Genomic DNA, 23,971 nt, shown 5'->3' with positions numbered 1-23,971 from the left:
AAATTGCTTAATTTGGCTGCCGGCAATCCGTCAAGATCTGTGATCAGGAGACAAACATGGACAAATAAATAAAAAATAATATATTAGTTGGAGGACACTGAATTCATCGTTCACAAAATCCGTTGTGAAAAATGAAGGGCGGGCGCCACATTCCGAGGAATTTCACTCGCTCATAAAAACTCGCTTCGCAGTCAGGCGATTATTTGACAAATCGACGCTTCAATAAAACATTCAAAAGCAAAAAACGTCAGGCATAGTGGGCCGTGACAGAACGAAACGTGACTGATAGTGATCGTATCAATCAGCTTCGACCACCTTTTCACATACTCTGGGTTGGTGTGGTATTGCTGTGCTTTGAAAAAAAACTGTTTCTGCTGTGCTGTGAAATAAAGTTGTAGAGTCTTTGGTAAAATTTTTTGTAAAAATGCTTTTGAAAAAAAAAAGCATTATTATAGTGTTTGGTAAACTTTTATGTAAAACAGATGTGAAACAAAACCGGTTTTTCAAAGCTGGTTTTTGCAGCTTCTTGTTTTTGGCTTTTTCATCCAAAATTATGAAAAAAAACTAAAGCTGAATATTTACCAAACACAAAAAAGCTCCTAACTTTTTTTTATACCAACTTTTTTCAGAATCACCTCAGTACCAAACCAAGCCTCTGTATAAGCGGGAGGGAGCACCTGAAAAAGCAGCTCGCGGGTCACCACCTTAGCCTGCTGCTGCTTATTGCTTAATCAGAAGTCAAAAGCTTCAAGCTTCAAGCTTTTTCAGCTAAAACCGGAATTAAAATTGTGGTGGAAGAGTAGAGCTTTTGAGCTTGGAGAAATGGCGACGGTGACGGCATGGCAGTTACCGTACAGAATCTTGGCGGTGGCGGAGGAAGAAGAAGATAGCTCGTCGGACCCGACTAACGCGGTGGCGTTCTTGGGGTTGTGTTTGGTGTTAGGAATCGCCTGCAGGCATCTGCTGCTTGGTACCAGAGTTCCCTACACCGTCGCTCTGCTCATCCTTGGCATTGGCCTCGGCTCCATAGGCCTCTCTCTCACTCTCTTCCATTTCTTCTTCTTGTTATTATTATTATTATTTTAATTATTGGGTTTAATCTAATTTTAATTGCAGCTAGTTATCAAACTTTGTATTTTTGCTGGTTTCAGTGATTTGAATCTTAAAAATGATCATAAAAAAGTTAGGAGCTTCTTGTTTTCAATTTTGGATTATACATATGGTTACGATCTGGGACACAGGCTTTTCACGTATGTTTTTGTGAGCTCCCTCCGTAACGTTTTTCAACGATCTAACCGTCTATCTTCCGTTTCAAAAAACGTGTCAAAAACATGCATCTCCGGATTAATCTCACCCGTTTATAGTATATCGTACGGTTAGAAATTATTTTAAAATTTAAAATTAAATATGAATAGTATCTAACTAAAACTGACCGCACGATATACGATGAACGGATGAGATCATGGGATTCCTAGAATTCCTAGGAAAAGGATGAGCCAAGGTTTAACAAAATTAAAAGCAGCATCTCAACTGTGAGATTTCTAAGAACAGAAGTAATTGAATATAAGGAGGAATATTGAGCAACAACCATGCAATCGTAGTGAGACACAAAACTACTTAATTCTTTGTCAGCCCATTTCAGATGGTGGGATGGTACTCTCTGCTTTGTGTCTTTATTAGAGCATCTCCAAAAATGAGATCTCAAATATAATATGTCAAAATTTTATTTGATGGTTGATGTGTCAAATTGAATACAAGTGTTAAATTCTCTTCTTTTCCAATAGATGTGTCAAATATTTATTTTATTATTTTATTGGGCCTAGAGTTACATTAACTATTAAAAAATAAGGAAAATTAATGATAATTAATGATAACTTTGAGTTTTAACGATAAGGACAAATTAAAGGCTAAAGTGAATAGTATCATGATTGACTTTTTAGTGTAAAATTGTGGTTTTTCGTTAAAATGAATAGTACTGAAAGTTTTTCGTTAAAATTTCTTAAAAAATAACCAAAATTAATTGTCATTTTTATTCTATTGGTTGTTAATGGGACCCATGTATTAAAAAATTCAATTAAATATACAACTTTTTCTTTGTTTGTTGTCAAAAAAGTCAGGAGTCAAATGACACACATATCACATCATATATGGTTGATAATTAATGGTTGATAAACATGCAGAATATGGCACACATCATCAAATGGGGAGGATTGGAGCCGGAATTCGAATTTGTAAGTTCCAGCTTTACATGTTTGCTGAAATAGCAAGCGCAACGCCGGTTATAGGCTTTGCATCCTTGTGTTGTTTTTTACTTGGAGGGCTTTCTGCTGTGGTGCAGGGGCAAATATTGATCCTGATCTTCTTTTGGCTGTTTTTCTACCTGCCCTTCTTTTCGAGAGTTCGTTTTCTATGGAGGTGCACCAAATAAAGGTCACTTATATAGTTTTTTATTTTGTTCTTCTTTTATCGCGTTGTTGTTCTGCATATTCACGATCATGGAAAGTCTGAAACTTATATACGTGAGGTATGAAATGAACCGGCAGATTTTTCTATCTTAATTGCAGAGGTGTATGGTACAAATGATGATACTAGCTGGTCCGGGTGTTCTAATATCAACCTTTGTCCTTGGATCTGCTTTGAAGGTATCCTAAACTTTGCTAATTAGACTATATGTTGGAGTTATATAATTATATTGTCATATACAACTGCAGCTCACTTTCCCTTATGACTGGAGTTGGAAAACATCACTGTTGCTTGGGGGGCTTCTTAGCGCCACTGATCCTGTGGCTGTTGTTGCTCTGTTAAAAGAGCTTGGTGCTAGCAAAAAGCTGAGTACGATAATTGAAGGAGAATCCTTGATGAATGATGGGTATAGATTTTTAGCCGACCTCACTTGCTAGGAAAAGACTTTGTTGTTGTTGTTGAACAATGGATATAGATTTACAACCTTTGTGTAATTATGCCTTTCATATCTTCTCTAATCTGAATGTGTTTAATTTCGTCCAGGACAGCAATTGTGGTGTACCAGCTATTTTATCAGATGGTCCTTGGAAAGAGCTATGACTGGGCCGCCATAATTAAATTTCTATCTCAAGTCACATTTGGAGCGTATGTCTCACACATTTCTTTGAGCAGAGATGGCAGCTTTGTCTCGCATAAATAACTCTTTTATTGTTCCAGTGTAGGCATTGGTCTTGCTTTTGGCATAGTATCTGTACTCTGGCTCGGGTTTATTTTCAATGACACCGTGATAGAGATCACACTAACACTTGCTGTCAGCTATGTTGCTTACTTCACTGTATGTTCCTTTTCAAAATTGGATGCTTCATTGTTAAGTTCAGATGATCATAATTCCAAATTGCTTTTTGGCATGTCAATAGATACATATGAATTGGTCCAGAAGTCTTACGATTGAACCTGTAGTAGAAATGCTAGTGATAGTTCTGCAGTTACTTTTACGTGTGACTTATTAGAAAATATGAAAATAACACGAAAATTCCAATGATAATAATCATAAAGAAAATAACAACATCAATTGTATACAAGATTAATATAAACAACTAGAGATAAAGTTAGAAAAACAGACAAACTTGAAGATTGAGGTTTGCATAAATGCAATGTCCTAAAGACATAATTTCGCCCCTACTCTTGTGTTTGTAGTTCGGTAGGCTTCCATCTCCTATGATTCAACAATTTATAATCCGAAGTCAAAGCACTTCAATCTTCGGACTCTGAAGAACTTTATATATTTCGTACTCTCAAGACACGACTCGGAATTTGACACACAAAGCATGAGAGAAACAAAGTGGGGAAACCCTATTTCTCAAGAGTAAAAATTAACTCTAATTTTCTATCATCTAATACCAATAGTTTCATGGGTTTATATAGCACCCAAGTACTTTTTGTTAAAGAGATGTAATTTTTCATCTATATATACATCATTTGATAAGGGAATGCATCTAAATAACATAACCTTTCTAAAAAATATGGTTAACACTATTTTTCATTTAATTATTAAAATTATATATTACAATATTTTATATTATAATTTCCAACATGACTGGGGAGTTGGCCACTTGCATGTATCATCCTTTCCAAATTTATGTCCGTTCTTTACGAAAAATAACCAATGATTGTCAACAATAAACTGTTTCATATGATTTTTTTCTAGCGTAAAGACGGTTGATATGCATTCCAGTTAGCATATTATAATGCATTTCACTTATCTGGAAAATTTTGGTGATTAGTTGCCCGTTTCCTGTATGAAAAAACTGAGACATTTAATTCGGGTGCCACAGGCTCAAGAGGGTGCGGACGTGTCTGGTGTCTTGACGGTGATGACTTTAGGAATGTAAGCTGAATTTCCCAATAAGATCTCGTTACACACTGGAGAATACATTTAAATGTTATAATCTGTGGACAGGTTTTACGCTGGAGTTGCAAGGACTGCTTTTAAGGGTGAAAGCCAACAAAGTTTACATCATTTCTGGTATATCTTGTGGTTGTGGTTATCACGTTAAACTAAAGGCAGTCTGTTTGTTTAAACAAAGGTCCAATTCATGAGTAAATTCATCCTATTGTTAATAATCTCTTAAACCGAAAGATACAGCAAATATGTGAATTGTTTGATGAAAAATGCCTCTTGAATCTACTCTCGATTGAAATTTTAATTGCTCGTACTCTATGAATATTGCGCAGGGAAATGGTTGCTTATATTGCTAATACCTTAATTTTCATCTTGAGGTAAGTGCATAATCGAGCACTCGTTATTTGCGTTTTGTTTCGTGACAATAATTAAAGGGAGAACAGAACTAACTTACTGTACCATTTGCTTGATCATGATTTACATCCATTAAAACACATTTTCTGTTTTTTTTTGTTTTTCAGTGGAGTTGTTATAGCTGAAGGTGTTCTTAGCGGTGAAAATGTTTTTGATCATGGTAATCCTTACTTTTCAAACATATAGATATGCATTTATGTATTCATAAATATATGTCACTTGCTTAGTCATAAGGGAACTTTAACGAAAAGCACCTGGTACTGTTCACTTTAACGAAAAACCACATTTTTACACTAAAAAGTCAATCCTGGTACTATTCACTTTACCCTTTATTTTGTCCTTATCATTAAAACTCAAAGTTTTCAAGCCCTTTTCGTTAGTTTTCCTTAGTCATAATTATGCATACGCACACGCGCACACACAAACACAGGCCGATCAGGTGCGGAATCTTCCAAAGTACAAAGGCCGAACAGTCAAGCTTAACACTACTGCATATTTTTGTTGTTTCCGGCCGTGTACCTTTTAAATATTTATTTTTCATGTAATATGTTCTTGCAGATATTTATTCAACTTGTTTCCCTGTAACTAATCGTTTTTGTTTCAGGAAAATCTTGGTTCTACCTCATTCTTCTCTATGTTTACGTTCAAGTTTCCCGGTTCATAGTTGTTGCAGTTTCATTTCCCCTTCTCCGGTATTTTGGCTATGGTTTGGACTGGAAAGAGGCTATAATCCTTATATGGTCAGGTCTACGAGGGGCTGTAGCGTTGTCACTTTCACTGTCAGTGAAGGCAAGTTATTGTTATATACAAACTTTTGTTTATGCAAAGCAAAATTTAACTTTTATACCTTGTTGGTGTGACACTCTCGCAATATTTCATTAGTACCTTGAGTTGAATATCAGAATTTGCGACGAACATAACTATAAAATAGTAGAAATATTATTAAACAAACAAGAATGCCAAAACGACTACAAAACTCTAAGAAACTACATTGTGAATGACTTACTATTCTATAGAGTTATAAAGTACCATATATATAGAAAACTAACATAACCCTAATAGGCAAGGAAACGAAACACTAATACTAACGGGCTAAGCCCAAAATACCAAACATTAAAATAAATCTAAATAATAATATTTTCCAACACCTTCATCAAACTCATGCGGTACACGACATGAGTTAATATTTTCCAACACCTTCATCAAACTCATGCGGTACACGACATGAGTTTGTAAACAAGTAAATGCGGATGCAAGCTCCATTATGCTAATTTCCAATGCCAATTTCAATACGAAACTTCACCGGTGAAAGTGCAAGATTTCAATGTCAATGCCAATGCAAGATTTCATGCCAGTGCCAATGCAAGATTCTATGCCAGTGCCAGTGCAAAATTTCCATGCCACTGCAAATTCCAACTTCCGAACAAACAAACAAAAAATCCAATTTACTCTGTCCACAACGTCACTCGAGTGATCACCAGTCCAAGCACTCGAGTGATAATTGTTCCAACAGAACTCTTGTGCACGCAACAAATGACCCAACAAAACAATCCTCATCACAGGTCAACGAATTTACTTTTCCTTTTTTTTTTGTATTTTTTTTCCTTTCCTTTTCTTTTCTATTCTTTTCTTTTTACCTGGGGTCTTCTCCTGATCACGTAAAACAATGTAGCAATCAATTCCATTGCACATTGCAGAACGAGATGGTGCGGATACAATTGCGGACGGGTGTAGAAAACGGATAGGGTGCTAATGAGAGGGTGCGGTGCTGATGAAGGTGGTGTCACGACTGGTGGGCAGGCGAAGCAGGTGGTGCGGTATGTGTAGTGTGGGCGGGTCGATCTCATTTCACGAGTTCAATCTTCAGACTACGGCGCGGTTGACAGCTATTTCAGTTCCTGATATTTTCTTTTTCCAAACTATTATCTGACAACTAAAGTAAAAGAACAACGGAGACAATAAAGACAAACAAACCGATTCCAAACGAAGACAGAAAACAAACATGCATTCACCAGATCGAACATAAGCGGAAGCCTAATCAAGATTCGAAATGAAACCAAACAATTTTCAACCAACAAATTGATACCAAACCAAAGCAGACTAATCCCAAAGAATCAAACCTGCGCTCATATCAAGTTGAATATCAGAGTGTGCGACGAACAAGACTACAAAATAGTAAGAAAATTATTAAATAAACAAGAATGCCAAAACGACTACAAAACTCCAAGAGACTACATTGTGAATGACTTATTATTCTATAGAGTTACAAAGTACCATATATATATAAAACTAACTTAAACCTAATAGGCAAGAAAACGAAACCCTAATACTAACGGACTAAGCTCAAAATACCAAACAATAAAATAAATCTAAATAATAATTTTTTCTAACCCTTGTGGTTGAAAATCAATCCCCGCTGTTGTTTATTTCGTTACTTTTTTCTTTTCAAGTTGGATGGTGCATCATAAGCTGTCCGTTCTCAATAAACCAGCTGCTAAACCTCAGTCTTCTCTATTTTTTTTGCTTCTGAATACCCATGATTTTTATGGCTTCTAATTGATTTACATTTACTCTTGCAGAAAACTAGTGACAGTTCTGCACTTATCAGTTCTGACACCGGAGTCCTGGTATGTATCTGGAGCGTGACTGCTTGCCCACAGAAAACCATGTTTGTCTGTTCTTTTAGCGTGTAGTATGTTAGATTTGCAAACAAAGTGAATTAATTAACATTGGACATCACTTGAGATACTTATTTAAGAAATCTGTTTAAATCTTTGCAGTTTGTTTTTTTCACTGGTGGAATTGTCTTTTTGACACTAATTGTGAATGGTTCCACCACACAATTCATTTTACGCCTTCTGGATCTGGACAAGCTATCAGCAGCTAAGGTGAGGTTTAACCAGATTGTCCTTGTAGACCTGTGGTACTGCTTTATGTTTCCGTTCTTTGTTCCGGGCTTATAATTTTCAAGTAATTCCTCAACATTTCATGCAGCTGTAAATCCATTTGAAGGTGGAAATCCATTTGGGCACTTGTTATGAGAATTTTCTTCCGTCTATGCATTTGGTTTATATATCTTTGTCTTGTTACAGAGGCGTGTGCTGGAGTACACAAAATATGAAATGTTGAACAAAGCATTAGAGGCTTTTGGCGATCTTGGAGATGACGAGGAGTTGGGACCTGCTGACTGGCCAACTGTGAAAAGATATATTGCAAGCTTAAATGATATTGACACCGAACCTGTACACCCTCACAAGGCATCAGAAAGTGACAATGATCGGCACCTTACAAATTTGAAGGATATACGTGAACGTCTTTTGAATGGTAAATTTAGCAACATATTTCAGTCCCAGTAACTTTCAAGCTTAGGCATTTGTTAGTCCCAGTAACTTTCAAGCTTAAAGATACTGGTGTGAAAGTTAAAGGTCACTATATCTAACTATGGCCTCATTTGCTAATACAAAAAACCATTTTAAGCTCAGGAGTCCAAGCTGCTTACTGGAACATGCTTGATGAGGGAAGGATTACACAATCTGCTGCAAATATTTTGATGCAATCAGTAGATGAAGCGATTGACTTGGTTTCACGTGAGCCTTTAAGTGACTGGAAAGGTTTAAAAGCTCATGTTCATTTCCCGAATTACTGCAAGTTCCTCCAAACTAGCATTTGCCCCCGGAAATTGGTAACCTATTTCACTGTGGAAAGGCTGGAATCTGCATGTTACATTTGTGCTGCCTTTCTCCGTGCCCATAGAAATGCAAGGCAGCAACTTCATGATTTTATAGGTTATATTCTTTCTTTCCAGTTAATACCTTTTGTGATTGTTGTCGCCGCGTAAGAGTGGTTATTGTTTTGGTTACTATCTTACTAGATATGTAATTGTTCTTCATCTGCTTATTTATTCAGGTGATAGTGACGTTGCTTCAATCGTCATTAATGAAAGTGAGGTAGAAGGGGAAGAAGCAAAGATGTTTCTGGAAGATGTTCGTGCCACATTTCCTCAGGTTCTGCGTGTCGTAAAAACAAGACAAGTAACATACTCAGTTCTCAACCATTTAATTGAATATCTCCAAAACCTAGAGAAGGCTGGCATATTGGAAGAAAAAGAGATGCTTCATCTTCATGACGCAGTCCAGGTGCGTGTTGGCGATTTTTTGTGTCGTAGACTAATCTAGTGTAGAGGTCGCACTTGGTGCGATGGCAAGTGCCTTCGTCCATGAGCGGTAGGTCTCGGGTTCAAGACTTGGGAGTAGCCTCTCCATAAATGGGGGTAAGGCTAGCCGACATTCACCTCTCGCAGACCCTGCGTAAAGCGGGAGCCTTGTGCACTGGGTACGACCTTTAGACTAATCTAGTGTGTGCCTCACTCTTCGACAATGATAGATTTTATTAGTATCTTGGTTTCACGCAGACTGATTTGAAAAAGCTTCTAAGGAATCCCCCATTAGTAAAGATCCCAAAAATAAATGATTTGATTACTCTCCATCCTCTAATGGGGGCTCTTCCGCCTTCAGTTCGTGAACCACTTGAAGGTTCTACCAAGGAAACACTGAAATTGCGTGGTGTGACGCTTTACAGGGAGGGATCCAAGCCTACTGGTGTTTGGCTTCTTTCGACTGGGGTAGTCAAGGTACTTTAAGGTTTGATGCTGCAACATGTTCTGTTTTTCCTCATGGATAATATCATGGATGAGAATCATTTGTGGCAGTGGACAAGTAAGAGCACAAAAAACAAGCACTCGCTGCATCCAACTTTTACTCACAACAGTACTTTGGGGCTGTATGAAGCACTAACCGGAAAGCCCTACATTTGTGACATGGTCACTGATTCTGTGGTTCTCTGCTTCTGCGTTGAAACTCATAAGATACATTCAATGCTCCGATCCGATCCCTCAGTAGAAGACTTCCTCTGGCAGGTATTGTCTTACTAAAAATTCCAGCTTGTTAAAGCTACCAATACTACACGAAGAGTTCTGTTTGTCAAATTTTCGGTACTTTCTCAAAATAACGTGTTTTAATCAAACTTTGTAATGCATGGCAAGTGAAAAGATAATAGAATGGTATGAACTCTGGAACTGATTTGTTTAATTATCCTTTTGTTTAGGAAAGTTCTATTGCTCTTGTGAAACTTTTCCTTCCACAAATATTTGAGAAAATGGCAATGCAAGATTTGAGAACTCTTGTTGCGGAAAGGTCACTGATGCCGATTTACATAGGGGGCGAATCTTTTGAAATTCCATACCGTTCCATTGGATTTCTGTTAGAGGGTTTCGTTAAAACCCAAGGTGTCCAAGAAGAACTGATCACATCACCTGCACCTCTATTCCCCTCACATGGTCACCAGAGCTTCCAGAATCTGGAAACATCAGGTAATAATTAACTTCTGTTTCGAAGGATACTTCTCAGAACAAGTTTCGTTCTTGCATAAACCACTTCCCCATCCTTAATGCTAATCATTAACCTTTTGCTGATGAATGATCACAGGCACCAGGGGAGCCAGTTTTTCTCATAAAGGATCCAGTTATCTCGTTGAAACAAGGTCGAGAGTGATCATATTCGACGTTGCAGCATTGATTGGACGCTCATCTTCATTTATATCAAATGGAGTTGATCATCATCCTCACAGGTCTCTTCCTAGAGAGCATAGTGGTCTTATGAGTTGGCCTGAGCACATTTTCAAAGCAAAGCAACAAAAGCAGAACCCCGAAGGGATTGACAGACAAATCAACAGCCTGTCAGCGAGGGCGATGCAGTTCAGCATTTACGGCAGCATGGTGAGCTTGGTTTCTTTATGTTCTTTCACACTTCGAATACAATTCTTTTATCTTTTTGCTCAAGCAAACTTCTTTTCTTATGTTGTTATGCAAACAAGGTGAAGGTGAATCCACAGAGGCGTGCTCGAAGCTTTCCGAGAAGTGGCCCGATTAATCCACCACACACCGTGTCATATCCAAGCATGCCATCGTATCAAGGCCGTTCACACAATGTATCATATCCAAGTGTTCCATCTCATCACAACAGTCCACTGGTTTCAGTCAGATCAGAAGGGGCAACAACTGTGAGAAAGGATTATGAAGCGAGAAAATTCACGGCCCAAACAAGTCTTCTAGGGCAGCAAAGTACAGAACCAAATAAGAGCCATGTGGTAAACGATTCGAGTGATGAATCGGGTGGTGAGGATGATGTAATAGTGAGAATCGATTCACCAAGTAGGCTTTCTTTTTGCCAGGCTCCTAGAATGTTTACCTCATGATTCCGAAAAACCACGGTTGTAATGTCGGATTCACTATCGTTCCAAGTTTTAAACTAGTCTCTGTCTAATATTTATTTTAGTTGGATCAGAGAGATCCTGTACGCGACATCAACTATCGATTGATTGTACAAACGAATAACTAAAGTTTGCAAATTTTGTCGATTCGCTCCCCCAACGGAGGGATTAGATGAAGAACTACACTTACGTCTATAATAATTTTGCAGAAGTTCAATCTTATACATGAAACTTCTGCTATCACATCTAGAAAAATAATTTGTTTCAACATTCTACTCGTGAGAACCAAAATATAACCTTCCATCAAGCCTCGTAAAGCATTCCAACCTCGATACGTTGAGGCAGAGGCACCCCGAGAGCAGGCAGAGAGGACCGACAGTTGCTGTGCAGAACTTCATAAAATGGTAGCATAATTTTATCAAACCAGCCGCAGTTATTTCCAACATAAAACCTTGTTTTCCCTCGAACGTGAAGTACGCCAGCACTCATCGCTGCTTCCAAATTAGATATCTGTTCTCGGACCTCTGAAGGATCAGATGGGAAACGGCCTGAGGTGTTCTGTATATGTGCCTGCAAGCTATTAGTTAATTGACTAACAAAATCGTCTCCTTCGAGGTTTAGGGCATCTGCATAGCCATACTGAATAACGCACCCATAAACTCCTTTCAGGCCGAGTTCACTGATAACAATCCTCTCATGGGGGTAAACCTTCGGAACCAAAAGGTATCGAAGAGTAGTGAACATAGTGACCTGGTGAAGGGATTTCATATTTTTAATGTAGTGTCCAAGAATCGGAGTGAGCCCGTCTTGAATGTTGGTGTAAAAGAAGCACAATCCGGGAACCCTTTGAACACTGGGATCAGATAATAGCTGTTCAAGTCTGTCTAAGGTTATCTTATGAGCCAACTCATATTCTAGCTTTCTCTGTCTCCCATAGAACCAACCAAACATAATGAAGGCGAGTATAAAGGATATGGCAAACGGAATCCATCCACCTTCCGCGATCTTTGTGAAGACTGCACTCACGTAAACACCTTCCATCATGAAGAATACACAGAAGTAAAGAGCAACCAACACCGGTGGTGTTCTCCATATTATGATCATTACCAGTGTCAGCAATATTGTAGTGATGAGCATGACTAGACTGACAACAACACCTGAAATAAGGTTGTGGCAATAGTCAGAAAATTATAAAAGATGCCTGTATAAGATGTTGACGAAAATGTTAACTTTCCAATGGTAACACATAATGCTTTCAAAATTAACGCACCAAATGCATTTCCAATTTCTTTTCCATCTCCGAATATAAGTATGACAGCAACGCAGAGAACCATGAGGATGTAGTTGACTTCGGGGGAGTAAACCTCGCCTTCTTTGTTAGTGGAAGTGTGCACAACCTTCACCCGAGGGAAATAATCAAGCACTACAGATTGCTTAATTACAGAAAAGGTGGCTGATATCAGAGACTGGCTTGCAACTATCGCAGCCAATGTGGATACGACAAAGATAGGCCAGTAGATACTTTTCGGTATAAACTTATAGAATCCATCATCATGATCATTTGGATTCCTGATCAGGTATGCTGTCTGCCCCGCATATGTCAGAATCAAAGATGGATAGATTGTAAACAGGAAAGCCATCTGTTGAGGAAAATATATCAGAAACCTACTGAGACAAAAGAAATGGAACCTTAAAGACATATCGATGTTATTGGAGGTGAACCTGAATAGAGCTTCTGTTGAAATGACCAAGATCTGCAAACAATGCTTCGGAGCCTGAATTAAACAGGGAACATCAATTAAGTGATTATTTCCAAGACTGCTAGGTACATGATCCAAAAGGTAATCAAGTCTATCTTCCATACTAAATAATCTATATCTTGATATCAATATGATAGTCACCTGTGATGCAAAGGACAGTGCCACCAAGCAACAGCCAGCCTTCCTTGCCGTTTCTTTGAAAGAAATGGAAGATAAAGTGTGGTGATATAGCCTTAAATATGCGGGGATAATGACGTATGATGCTATAAATTCCCACGAGCGGCGTAACCAAAGTCCATGTACCCATAATTGGGGAAAATAGGAAGCTCACTCGAGATGTACCAAACTTTTGTAACAAGAACAGAATGATAAGGACTCCTGCTGAAAGTGCTTCGACCAGAGCTGCAACGTATAAACCAGAATAGCTAAGAAATTCAAATGCGATATAACAACTTAGCGGAGAAGTAATAACCTGATACCATTAAAACCATTGCACTCCAATTTCCTAATCAGAAAACTGGCCTCATTGTCCTAGCATAGCAATAAAAAGTGACATCCTTACATGAACTGAGAGATGGAAAAGGCGCCCTCACTCCATCCATTGCTGATAAAACTGGAGATATAGAAGTATCGAAGTAAAAGAAAATTTGTAAATAAATCTTGCCAAAAGTAAACGAAAGACAGAATGTGCAGTGAAATACCAGAAATTGCAGGTGTAAGAATACCATCGCCAATAACCATACATGTGCCTAACATGGCAATAAAAAGCAACATCCTTCTAGCAACTACACTTTTCTTGAAAAACTTGGCTAGCCTACTCCGGTTTTCTATGCCGTCATCCAAGATAGAGCGTGAAAGACTTGAGTTTGAACTTGCAGGCCTTGAATTAAGGATTCCAATATCCATATGCCTGCAAAGTAATGAATATAGGGCAAAAGTTCCACCTGCAATCCATCGGTGAACGCAGATCAGAATATGTTATTACGTGAGTGAACCCTCATATTTACATTTGCATCTCGTCTTCACCTTGACATACAAACAAGAGGTTTATTGATACATGCTGCAAAACGTTAATGCTTGGAAATATAGCATAATGACACTCAAGGTCTAACTTTTAGGGGCAGTCTCAAGATGTCACCTTCCATTCATGATCACGGCTTAACAATGCTGGTTTTACAGGTTTTCGTATACGCGTGTGATTTCCAGTTGCCTATCGCATACCAAATGTAAGTAACGAATGCAAAATGTTTAACAACAAAAATGCTCAAACACAGTAATCACATCCACTAGAAGTGAACAAGCATAAATAAACTGAAGACAGCGGATAAATGTAAGGACCAGGAGTTCTTCGAAGGTGAAACAAAAGTGAGCTTGAGTGTACCTTCGCCATGATCGTCGGCATTGAGAGCAATGCTGGCATACTTGACAACCCCAATGAGAGTGAGAGTCCAGAACATGATGCTGTAGATACCCAAATAGTCAGCTTCTGTGGGAGACTTGAGATGCATTGAAGGGTATACATACAGTGGGGATGTAACAAGCCCTCCAAACACCACTCCCAGCGTCCTGTAGGCAACTAGCAGATTCCCCCATCTACTTTTCCCCTGAAATCAAACAAGTTTTGTCATTAACAACGCCTTAATCCTGATTAACTCATTACATTAAAACACCAAAACAATTAACAATCTTTCAAGCAATTGAGCAGAAGAATTTACAACTAATACAACAAATAAAAGTCTTTTAAACCCCATGAAATAAAAACAGGGGAAAGCCATTGCATGTCGATAAAGTAATCATCTTTTTTAAATTTTTGTTAAAACAATAAAGAAGTATTTAAAACCCGATCAACAAAAACACAAAATACAAATAAAAACAAAGCGAACGCCTGCCTGCGTCCCCACATCAGATATTCATACGATTTCCCACCTTGTCGTTGGCTGTATCTCCATTAGCAATGCGAGGGCGATTGAGACGATGATCATTGGTGGCAGAATCGACGACAACAGAAACCTCAGACGAAGTTGCCGGCGGCGAGTGCGGTGGTTGATCCATTAAAACACAACCACCACCACCACCACTGACACACAAGCCCCCAACTCAGCTCAGAGCCTCCCCGAGTTGTTAAGACTCGGAGTCCGAGTCCGAGCGACAAGCTGGAGAAGAAGGAGGACTAATTCCCCTTTAATTTGTATTTCCTTTTTTCTTGCAAAGATGTGGATCATTCAATCCTGACGAAAACTTTAAAATGAGTTTGAAAATTTTGAGTTGTATGATTATTGAATCCTTGAAAACTTTGCGAAGATGTGAATCATTGAATCATTGACGAAAGTGGTCGAATGAGATTACGAGAGTGAGGAGGAGGATTAAAAGAAAACTAATTAAAATAATTTGAAATTTTTTAAATTTTAATTATAAAAATAAAATAAAAAGTGAAATAAATAGTATTAAGATTATTTTTTTAATATAAAAATATAATTTTTATTAAAATAAACAGTACCAGCAGTTTCGGTTAAAATTTCTTAAAATAAAATCTTGAGTTTGCCAACGTCCACGTGACTTCCAATTTGCAACACGTGCCATGCTGACCTCTAAGCGGGTGGGCCCCCCACTTATCTCTCGGCCCTTTCAGTCCTTCTGCATGTATGGTATTGTTGGTTTTGCCTTCACGTCGGGTTTTGTCAATGCAGCAGCACCACACATCAATATGACTAAAACATCTGATATCACTCACGCACGGATTCATATGACAAGGGCGGGTATCCTGTCACGATATCGTTCTTTGCTAATAAAATAAAGAAATTTTAATAAAAAAATTTCTTTATTATTTATTTTAATGAAAAATTATATTTTTACATTAAAAAATCAATCATGATACTATTTATTTTACTTTTACTATATCTTTATCGTTAAAACTTAAAATTTTCAAATTATTTTAATTAATTTTCTTATAAAATAAAGACGTGTGTAAATTTATATGTTAGTATGTGTTTATTTTATCAACAAAATTTTTACTTAACGTTGTATACTGAGGAGCACACATGCTCTTGTGTCCTCATGCACATGCTATTGATGTCAGGCAGTTGGTTGAGATAAATTTGGAAAAGATAAAAGTGGCTGAAGAATAAGAAGGAGCTTTCGATTTAGACTGATTCAATTGTATGAAATTAGGGGGGAAAATCTCTATATCTCCGCTAACAATGTAAGCAACTGTATGATGAGGAAAATGATCCAGATAATACCTGATACGAGCGTGTTTGGAATTTTTTCTATACAAAGCAGCCGATATTGATATATCTATCAATACTTTACAATTTGCATATCGATATCTTCACCGATTGTGATATTTTAAATCATCGATACGAGTAGCACAATGAGATTTTTAGAGTGTCAATAATCACACTTTAAAATTTTACCTAACTATCATATATGTATAGAAGAGAAAAACATAACATGACCACATGTATGTGATATTCTCGATCCATAATTTGTCTATGCGCCAGATTCTTAAGTGGTTTTTGCGGGAAACATCATAAACTTGTAATTTTACTATTGCTCATATTTTTAGATGAAGAATTATATTCTACCTCTGGCATGGATTTGTATTTTTCCAGATTATAATTCTATTTCTATCTGGCTTTCTTTGGTGGTACGGTCTTTTTGTTAGGTAAAGTTAGCCAGTTAGGGACGAAGTCAGGCAGTGAATCACAATTTACTATCAAATTCACTATAAACATACCATTTTTGCAGCATGAATTAAACTTATACCTCCTCAAACTATATAAACTTTGAATGTCACTGGACCAACCGATCATGTGTGAAAAGCCAGCCATCAATATTCTTGTGTGGGCATATCATACCTTGTATGATCAATAATAACATGAAATTAATAGGATTTTAACTCCAAAAAGGGAAATCCAACCAATTTTTCCATCGGACCGTACTTCTGTGGGATACCTTGCCTTCTAAACTCAATAATTAACATGAACCTAAAAGAGATTCAATTTGTTACTATTTTTTAAAACAGATTAAATTGGGAAAAAAACTTCCAGTTGTCTTTACTAGTTAGAGAAGGAGAACACTCTGGCAGTTTTTCCACATATATTTGTCAATATTGATGATAAAGATGCTTATAGAAGCATCAGTAAATTTGATAACTATGAATGAATTATTTGATTTGTCAATGAAGACTAAAAGGAAGTGGTGGAAAATATATGCTAATGCTATGCATCTCATTTGGGGTAAGGCTATGTATGGTGATGAACAAATATTTATACTACATATTTAGTCTTTTTATATTTGTTTTCTTGTCTAGTTTAGTGGAAGTTTTATGTATTTGTGATACTTTTGCTATATTGTGTTTCTAGGAACAACATGATCGAGTATGGTGGAAAAGCATGCAAACGGTGAAATTTTTAAGTCATTCCAGTTGGAGTTGATTCACAATAGATTAATTATCATTTCAAGTTTTCAGCTCAAAATTCCCAGCCAATTGTTCCCAGTTTAAGAACGAATACAGGTCAGCATGCTGACATGACAGTTTGGACCTCTGAGAGATGCATGAGAGATAAGTACATAATTAAAGCCTAAATTGAGAAAACTTCCTTCTTAGCTTTTGAAGCTGGCGTTTCAAGCTTTCTAATGACATCTCATTGTTTTTTTTTTTTTAAAGAAAGGGTATAAATTAATGAAACCAACGCATTACATAAGATCCTGGCTAAGGAGGCCCTAAATGAAATCAGGAGGATCCTCTAACTATACAAAATCATTACCAATTGAAATGGAAAACTTAGCTAATTAATCTATGGGCAACCCCGTTACATGTTCTTGCCACGTGCACAAACTAGACCAGGGAAACCAACTCCGCCACAAACCTGACATCCTCCGCTAGCAAACCAAACTCGGACAAATCGTGAGAGTAGTTGTTGATAGCAGCAATAGCGAGCGTGGAGTCACTCTCCACAATAACTCATCTAATCTGCAACCTCCCTACCAACTGAAGCCCCTCCAAGACTGTCTCAAATTCTACTTGAAGAGCCGGCCCAATACCCTCCTTCGTCCAAGCTCCTGCTGCTATAAACTACTATGTCTCATCCCTCAACACCACACCCACTCCGCAAAACACAACTTCCTTTTTAGACCATCTCCAAAGGAAATGTCAAATTATAAGAGTCAAATTACAATTGATGGCTGATATGGCAATCTGAAGTCTTATGTCAAATTTTGTAATTCTCCAACCGAATTGTCAAATGTTATTTTATTATTTAAATACAACTTTAAATGATTGTAATTATTAAATAAAATGTTGAAATAAAATTTTTATTGGTTGAAATGTTAGTGGAATAAGGAATCCGCTATTAAAATGAATTAAAAATAAATTTGACATTGATGTCAAATTTGACATCAAATCACTAAGCCTTCAAATCCAGTCAGCAAATAACACTTCGGTTTGAGAGACTTTTGATGTCAAATATGCACAATGACATTTCACTTAGGATTTTGACATCTCATTTGAAGATACTCTTAATGACCAACTTGAAAGGAAAGGCAACACCATTGTCTTGTGCTTTGCTTTGTCATCAACACTCGACAGAAAATTGGGTTGGGATTCCACTCATTTGCCTTTGGAGCAAGATAAAAAGCAGGAGGGTAGAGAGTGGAGAACATGGGGTGCCCACTATGAAGTGGAATTGGGCTTGTATTCCACTTGTGGTCTTTGTGGCTTTGAAAATTCGGGGCCTTTTGTTTAAGGCAACAGACGACAACAAGGGGAGAAGAGGGAGCAGCAGAAAGGAGAGTTGCAGAGAGCGAGATAGCAAAAAATAGAAGGGGTGCCACAGCTTCACATTTGAAGAGAAGAAGAAAGTGCTCCTCTCTTAAAGGAGAAGATCGGAGAGACCAGGAAGAATTATTGTAAAAAATGGTTGTTCTCTTTTTTTAATTCTTCATAGATAATTTCTTATGTATTTAGACAAATATGTATAACTATTTTCAATCACTGAATTTAACTATCTATGTGTCTTGATGTTTGATCATCATTAGGATGCTTAGAAAAGTCATCGATGCAATTTTGAACGAATATCACGTTAAAATTGGTTATTCTTCTTGTGATTGAGGATTGTAATTTCTCCTAAGGTAAATATCATACTTTTAGGGATTACATTGTTTACCAAAAGGATTTTCACCAAGATTAATGAATCATTCATGTTTATATTTAATCCAAATGTCATGGATGAATTGCATGTAGTGGTATGCGTTTTAGCTTGAATGTCCCAAGTAAAACTACACAAGGAAAAACCCAACCTTCAAAGCATGTGTGTTTTCGATTATTTAAGCAATTGGAAGAGCTACATAGGAGTGTTGTTGGTAATGGTTGAACTATAGTGCCTCGTTAATCTAATTTTCTTCAATTATTTATATTATCTTGAGTTTCTACATTTACTTGTTTTGCTTAGTTGGATCACTATTTCCATAAGCCAATTCCCATTTTAGATATTTGTTTAAGTCACGTACAATATGATTTAGTTTTATCAAATTAGTGTAGTTCTTAGAGTTAACTAAGTTAAATACTCCAAAACTCGTAAATTGTTTATACCAGTCCCCGAGGAGATCGACCTTGCTTGAGCCATTTTATACTACAAAAACTTATTCTCTAGCAAGAATTTTCTATGGTTTAACCCTTGTTTTACAGGTGGTAAAATCTCTATGATACGGGTTTGAGTTGTGGAAAATAGTCTTTTTGCAAGGCAAGAAAAAAGCTGCGTACGATTTACGTTTCTTCAAACTCTCATAAAGTTGAGAACTTGTTGGCTTGGGATCCCCCTTTATGCATCTCATTTGGAATTGAAAACCCTAATTTCTAATTGCATGAAATGCCGTTTAATTAGTGACGCACGCAAAGTTGGAACCTGTAGCACATCAAGATCGAGTAATGAAATATCAGTTGGGTCAGACCATATTTTGGTTTGTACTTCTTGTTTTCTTCCTATAAACCAGTAGCGTATTTGGAAGTTCGGAACTATGTGTTATCATATATTCTCTTCATCCTTCGATAACGCATACATATAGCTAAGTAACAATCACACAAATGCCAACCATATTGTATTTTAACCAACGGGTTAATGTTGGTGACTAATTTTAGACCAAATTTGTAAGTTACATGATGTGTCACCAATAAAAAATATTAATCATCAACAAAATAGATGGTTTCTTGACCCTAACACTACCCATGACCAACGCAAAGCCAATAGTCTCCCACCATTAGGATGGATTTGGATCCTCTCCTGAGCTTAGGAGGCTAACCCTCCTAAGCAAATCGCACGGGCCGTTGAATTTTGATCTAACGGTTACAATTATTAAAACTTTTAGAAAGCCCCCTGTTTGTAATTATTGGATCAAAATCCAACAATCCGTGTGCTTTGCTCAGGAGACTCAAGCTCCTAAGCTCAGGAGATGATCCAAATCCCAATAGGATATGGTGTGCAATCATATAAAACATCATGATTATTGCGTCCCCATCAACCATTCAAAAGAAATTATCGGTCACACGATTAATCAAACCTGTGTAATATTCTAAATAAATCATGATGCAGAACTAAAGACGAAAAAGCAATAATTACATGTGGAGGATAAATTTTAAGTTGTAACGAGAACACAAGTGGTACATCACGTGTTTTAATAGGAGTGATGAAAATTTTTATTTTTTGAGTTATTAACTTTTTAGCACACATATCTCATCATTTGTATAGTAGCACGTGATGTATCACCCTGTGTATCAGTCACACTGAAAAATCTCTTCGCTTAAAGATCATCAGCATGGAAAAGTATTACTCAATGATTAGCATTTAGAACAGACTGATCATGCTCCAACGTATGTTTCATTCCACCGTCAATTGTTAAATCTCTCCAAAATGTCTCCGACTCCGACTCCGACTCCGACTTACAGGTTACGAGAAGCATGCAAGTAGACCTTGAATCCTCTTTTAAAATATTTTCTTTTACTTGCTTTGCTTGTAGTTTTTTTATGACCTCAGTCAAAGTCGTACTGTCGTTTTTCGCGGTCCTTTGAAAGCAACTCTGAAAAATCATGAAGGAGGCGGCAGAGAAGGAAGATTAGAAGTGCTTTATGCTGGTGACGCGACCAAAAGAAGAGAGGAGGTAGGGAAGGAGAAGTTGACGTGAGGAAGAGGTGGCTGGTGGTGCCACGTGATTAACAAGTAACCATCTAGCAAGGGACATCATCAAGTTTTCTTTAATACCCTTCTACCAGTCCAGTGGGCCACGATTCCAAGCCCTAATTTCAGCCCGCAAAATTAGACCGGTTTTGGACTGACCTTTTGACATGGATGTATCTGTTGCCCGTCTCCTTTTCTTTTTGGTCTTTGGTAAGTTTGTGCGGTCAACTTGAACCATTTTAGTATTCAATACTTCGGAAGTCGCCATCAGCATGCATCAGTCAATTGCGAGTTTTTAATAGTTCGGATTACTTAGTAATAAATAACGATCAAAATCAAAATGAAGAATTTTTATATTTTTGTTTATTGATAATGTGATGAATATAAAATCAGACTGTTCAGTAATTCGAATTATTAAAAACTTACCTTAAAATCAAATGTCACGTGTAACTTTATCATTTTTCATCCTCCTCTTCCTGTTCATATATATGCTTTATAAAAAATGAAAAGTTTAAATTTCTTATACAACGTGATTATGAAATCTACCACAACCAAATAATATTGGAAGAGAATTTGTACGAATTTTCTTAAAATATAAGCCAGTTCCAAACATCATAAGCCATTTAGATCGCCTCCCTTTGTTGTAAAATAAGTGAGCCAATAAGTAATGGTTGAACTGCATCGGTTCATTAGAATATATATTACAGAGTGGGCCACATAAAAACATGTGTCTAAATACAGATTGTTTGTATCGTTAAAATATATTACGGAGTAGATCTCATAAAACGTGTCTAAAAATTCTATTAAAAAAATGGCGCCACTAATCCGTCTCCACATATATATACCTCATAGTAAAAAAGATTACAATAACAGCAACAACAAAATTATCAGTAACTCATTCAAATTTATTGATATATTATTGACTCGCATCTCCAACAGAAGTGGAGATTTTTTTCTTACTAAACCAAATTAAACCTCATCTGTGTGGCAAATGTTACAATCATACATGTGAAATAGAGTGCCGTACAGAACTTGGGTTAATTTAACTACAATTAGAACACACTGACCTTTTCAAAGCAGAGGGAAAGTAGAGAATAATTGAGACATAGGCGTGTGGGAGAATTGGCCCTTGGGGGCTTAATAGAGTAAGGGTGGTGGAGGTTGTTGGGTAAGAGGGCTTTTTATAGAAAGAAACGAGTCTCTGCATACAACCTTACAAAAGAGAGAAAGAGCAGCAGCAGCACCACCACCTAAGCCACCACACGCGTTGCTCACTCGGTTAAAACTCGAAGGGATATGCCTACGCGGCTTCAACACACCCCACTATATAACCTCTGCATCTTGCTGTTGGCAGCTCATCACAAACCACCTCTACTTCACTACTGCCTCTTGCTTCCGACTATCTCCAACTTCGTTGGCTAGCTAGCTTCAAGTAGAAGCACTCAGTAGATGAATATGGCTGCTTCTGCTTCTGCTTCTGCAGTAAGGGGAGTGGCGGTTCCTCGCAGTAGTCGCTGGATCCCAAAACGCGGCGAAGTTCTGAAGAAGATTCTGAAGTCCATCTTTGCTTGTGTGTGCTTTGATCAGATAACAACAACCACACCAAACACACACCCTTCATCGGTTTTTCCTTACTGATCGGTTAATATGAGAGTTTTAGTACCTACGTACTCGGTCTAACTTCATTATGTTGTCATCCATTGTCATGCATGTTACTACAGTTTCTTTTACACGTACGCAAGTTGTTCTCATTTACGTTTGGATTGTTATTTGTTCATGGTGGGTTGATGTGAAGCCTTCCATTGAAATTTTGATTCGATATAAGTAACTTTTCTTGGTCAAGTACATCGCGTTCGTCAGTCTCTCTCGATGATCATGTCTGTAATGTCCTCATTGCAATGCAATATTAATGTGTGTTATTGAGTTGCTTGATCAGTAAGCATATTGAGATTTGGGTATCTGTTTTTATTTTTGTCTCTCTTCGATTCAAGATAGCAAGAACACGTCTCCTATATTTTTGTTCCTATGTTTTATTAATTGGCCAGCAAGTTGGTAAAAAGTCAACACGGAGATTCTGTACTACCAAATATGATTGTGATGCTTATGAATACCTTTGTACTTTGTTCTTTTCTGCCTTGGCTTTCTTCGGGTCAATTTAAGTCATGAATAAATTCTCCTAGTTCGGTGAAATTGATAACGAAACCTACATATATACATAAAAATAAGAAATTTTATCTCGACTACATATTTAAACACTGTTATCAATTTCACAAACTAGGATTGAGTTCAAACTTTGGAGAGATTTTTCAATGTGATTGGTACACTGGATGGTACACCACGTGTCACTATACAAATTGTGGGATATGTGCTAAAAAGTTAATAACTTAAAAAATAAAATTTTCCACCACTTCTATTAAAATACGTGATTTACTGCTTGTGTTTACCTTACAATTAAAATTTTCTGCAAACTTTGTCCTCTTGACTTTTACTTTGACCAATCACGTACACGACGGCTGCATGAGTCAAGCATGGTGATGCAAAAATTATTGCGTCACTGCTAATTATTGGGCCAGTATCGATTCTGAAGCAATCATTCAATAATGGGCCTAAGTAGGATTGGTGAGCTATCATATATTAGGCCCAGCTGCTCACCAAACAAAAAGAAAAACCGCCGTTCATGCTTTTAAAAGAATTTACAGACTGAAAATCCCCAATCAATATAATATATGTGCTTTAAATCAGAAAGAGAATCCGGGGATTTGGAAAAAGAAAAGTAGATGATATTCTCACATATACCAAGGGAATTTTCTTTTTCTAATTTTAAATAAGATATGCAAGAAATAAACAAGGAGAACATTGAAAAGATAAATGTTAAAGAGAGAGTCTCAAAAGTGAGACATCCATCTCATATCTTTTACAGAATATTTTATAATGTTTAGCATGAAAATTACTGTTGAAATATGAAGTGACAAAGATCCATGAAAAATCTCACT

At 37.1% G+C, this 23,971-nt stretch overlaps 2 protein-coding genes and 1 long non-coding RNA gene across 9 annotated transcripts; 1 reads left to right on the top strand and 2 right to left on the bottom strand.

Moving 5' to 3' along the window:
* The first annotated feature begins 684 nt into the window (after positions 1 to 684).
* Positions 685 to 11,194, top strand: LOC126595626 (sodium/hydrogen exchanger 7-like). 4 transcript variants are annotated; one of them, XM_050261912.1, is made up of 22 exons: positions 685 to 1,030; positions 2,181 to 2,231; positions 2,339 to 2,430; positions 2,565 to 2,642; positions 2,712 to 2,869; positions 3,007 to 3,108; positions 3,181 to 3,298; positions 4,299 to 4,351; positions 4,424 to 4,489; positions 4,699 to 4,743; positions 4,888 to 4,940; positions 5,385 to 5,569; positions 7,360 to 7,407; positions 7,561 to 7,668; positions 7,873 to 8,104; positions 8,263 to 8,565; positions 8,687 to 8,916; positions 9,192 to 9,410; positions 9,489 to 9,695; positions 9,884 to 10,148; positions 10,264 to 10,553; positions 10,658 to 11,194. In XM_050261912.1, the coding sequence occupies exons 1-22, from the start codon at positions 823 to 825 to the stop codon at positions 11,030 to 11,032; spliced, it is 3,486 nt and encodes a 1,161-aa protein (XP_050117869.1). In that variant the 5' UTR covers positions 685 to 822; the 3' UTR covers positions 11,033 to 11,194. The 4 variants fall into 4 exon arrangements, with proteins under 4 accessions (XP_050117869.1, XP_050117868.1, XP_050117871.1 ...); XM_050261911.1 differs by having other exon boundaries at positions 10,652 to 11,194; XM_050261914.1 differs by lacking the exons at positions 10,264 to 10,553; positions 10,658 to 11,194 and having other exon boundaries at positions 9,889 to 10,068.
* LOC126595627 (probable potassium transporter 17) lies at positions 11,173 to 15,164 on the bottom strand. Of its 3 annotated transcripts, none has more exons than XM_050261915.1 (8): positions 14,734 to 15,164; positions 14,189 to 14,411; positions 13,509 to 13,751; positions 13,370 to 13,420; positions 12,949 to 13,209; positions 12,770 to 12,822; positions 12,318 to 12,687; positions 11,173 to 12,204 (listed from the first exon to the last, which is right to left on the bottom strand). In XM_050261915.1, exons 1-8 carry the CDS (start codon positions 14,857 to 14,859, stop codon positions 11,351 to 11,353), a joined length of 2,181 nt encoding a protein of 726 aa, XP_050117872.1. In that variant the 5' UTR covers positions 14,860 to 15,164; the 3' UTR covers positions 11,173 to 11,350. The 3 variants fall into 3 exon arrangements, with proteins under 3 accessions (XP_050117872.1, XP_050117873.1, XP_050117874.1); XM_050261916.1 differs by having other exon boundaries at positions 13,533 to 13,751; XM_050261917.1 differs by having other exon boundaries at positions 13,551 to 13,751.
* Positions 15,165 to 20,406: 5,242 nt separating this feature from the next.
* LOC126595633 (uncharacterized) lies at positions 20,407 to 22,570 on the bottom strand. Of its 2 annotated transcripts, none has more exons than XR_007613631.1 (3): positions 22,421 to 22,570; positions 21,138 to 22,349; positions 20,407 to 20,880 (listed from the first exon to the last, which is right to left on the bottom strand). It is a non-coding gene; the product is annotated as an uncharacterized LOC126595633 (long non-coding RNA). The 2 variants fall into 2 exon arrangements; XR_007613630.1 differs by lacking the exon at positions 20,407 to 20,880 and having other exon boundaries at positions 21,216 to 21,230; positions 21,405 to 22,349.
* Positions 22,571 to 23,971: the final 1,401 nt, after the last annotated feature.

This window comes from Malus sylvestris, chromosome 13, assembly GCF_916048215.2.
Source record: "Malus sylvestris chromosome 13, drMalSylv7.2, whole genome shotgun sequence".
In the NCBI taxonomy this organism is placed as follows: Eukaryota; Viridiplantae; Streptophyta; class Magnoliopsida; order Rosales; family Rosaceae; genus Malus; species Malus sylvestris.
Note: the sequence above shows the minus strand (reverse complement) of the source record. Positions and strands in the feature narration are given on the sequence as shown.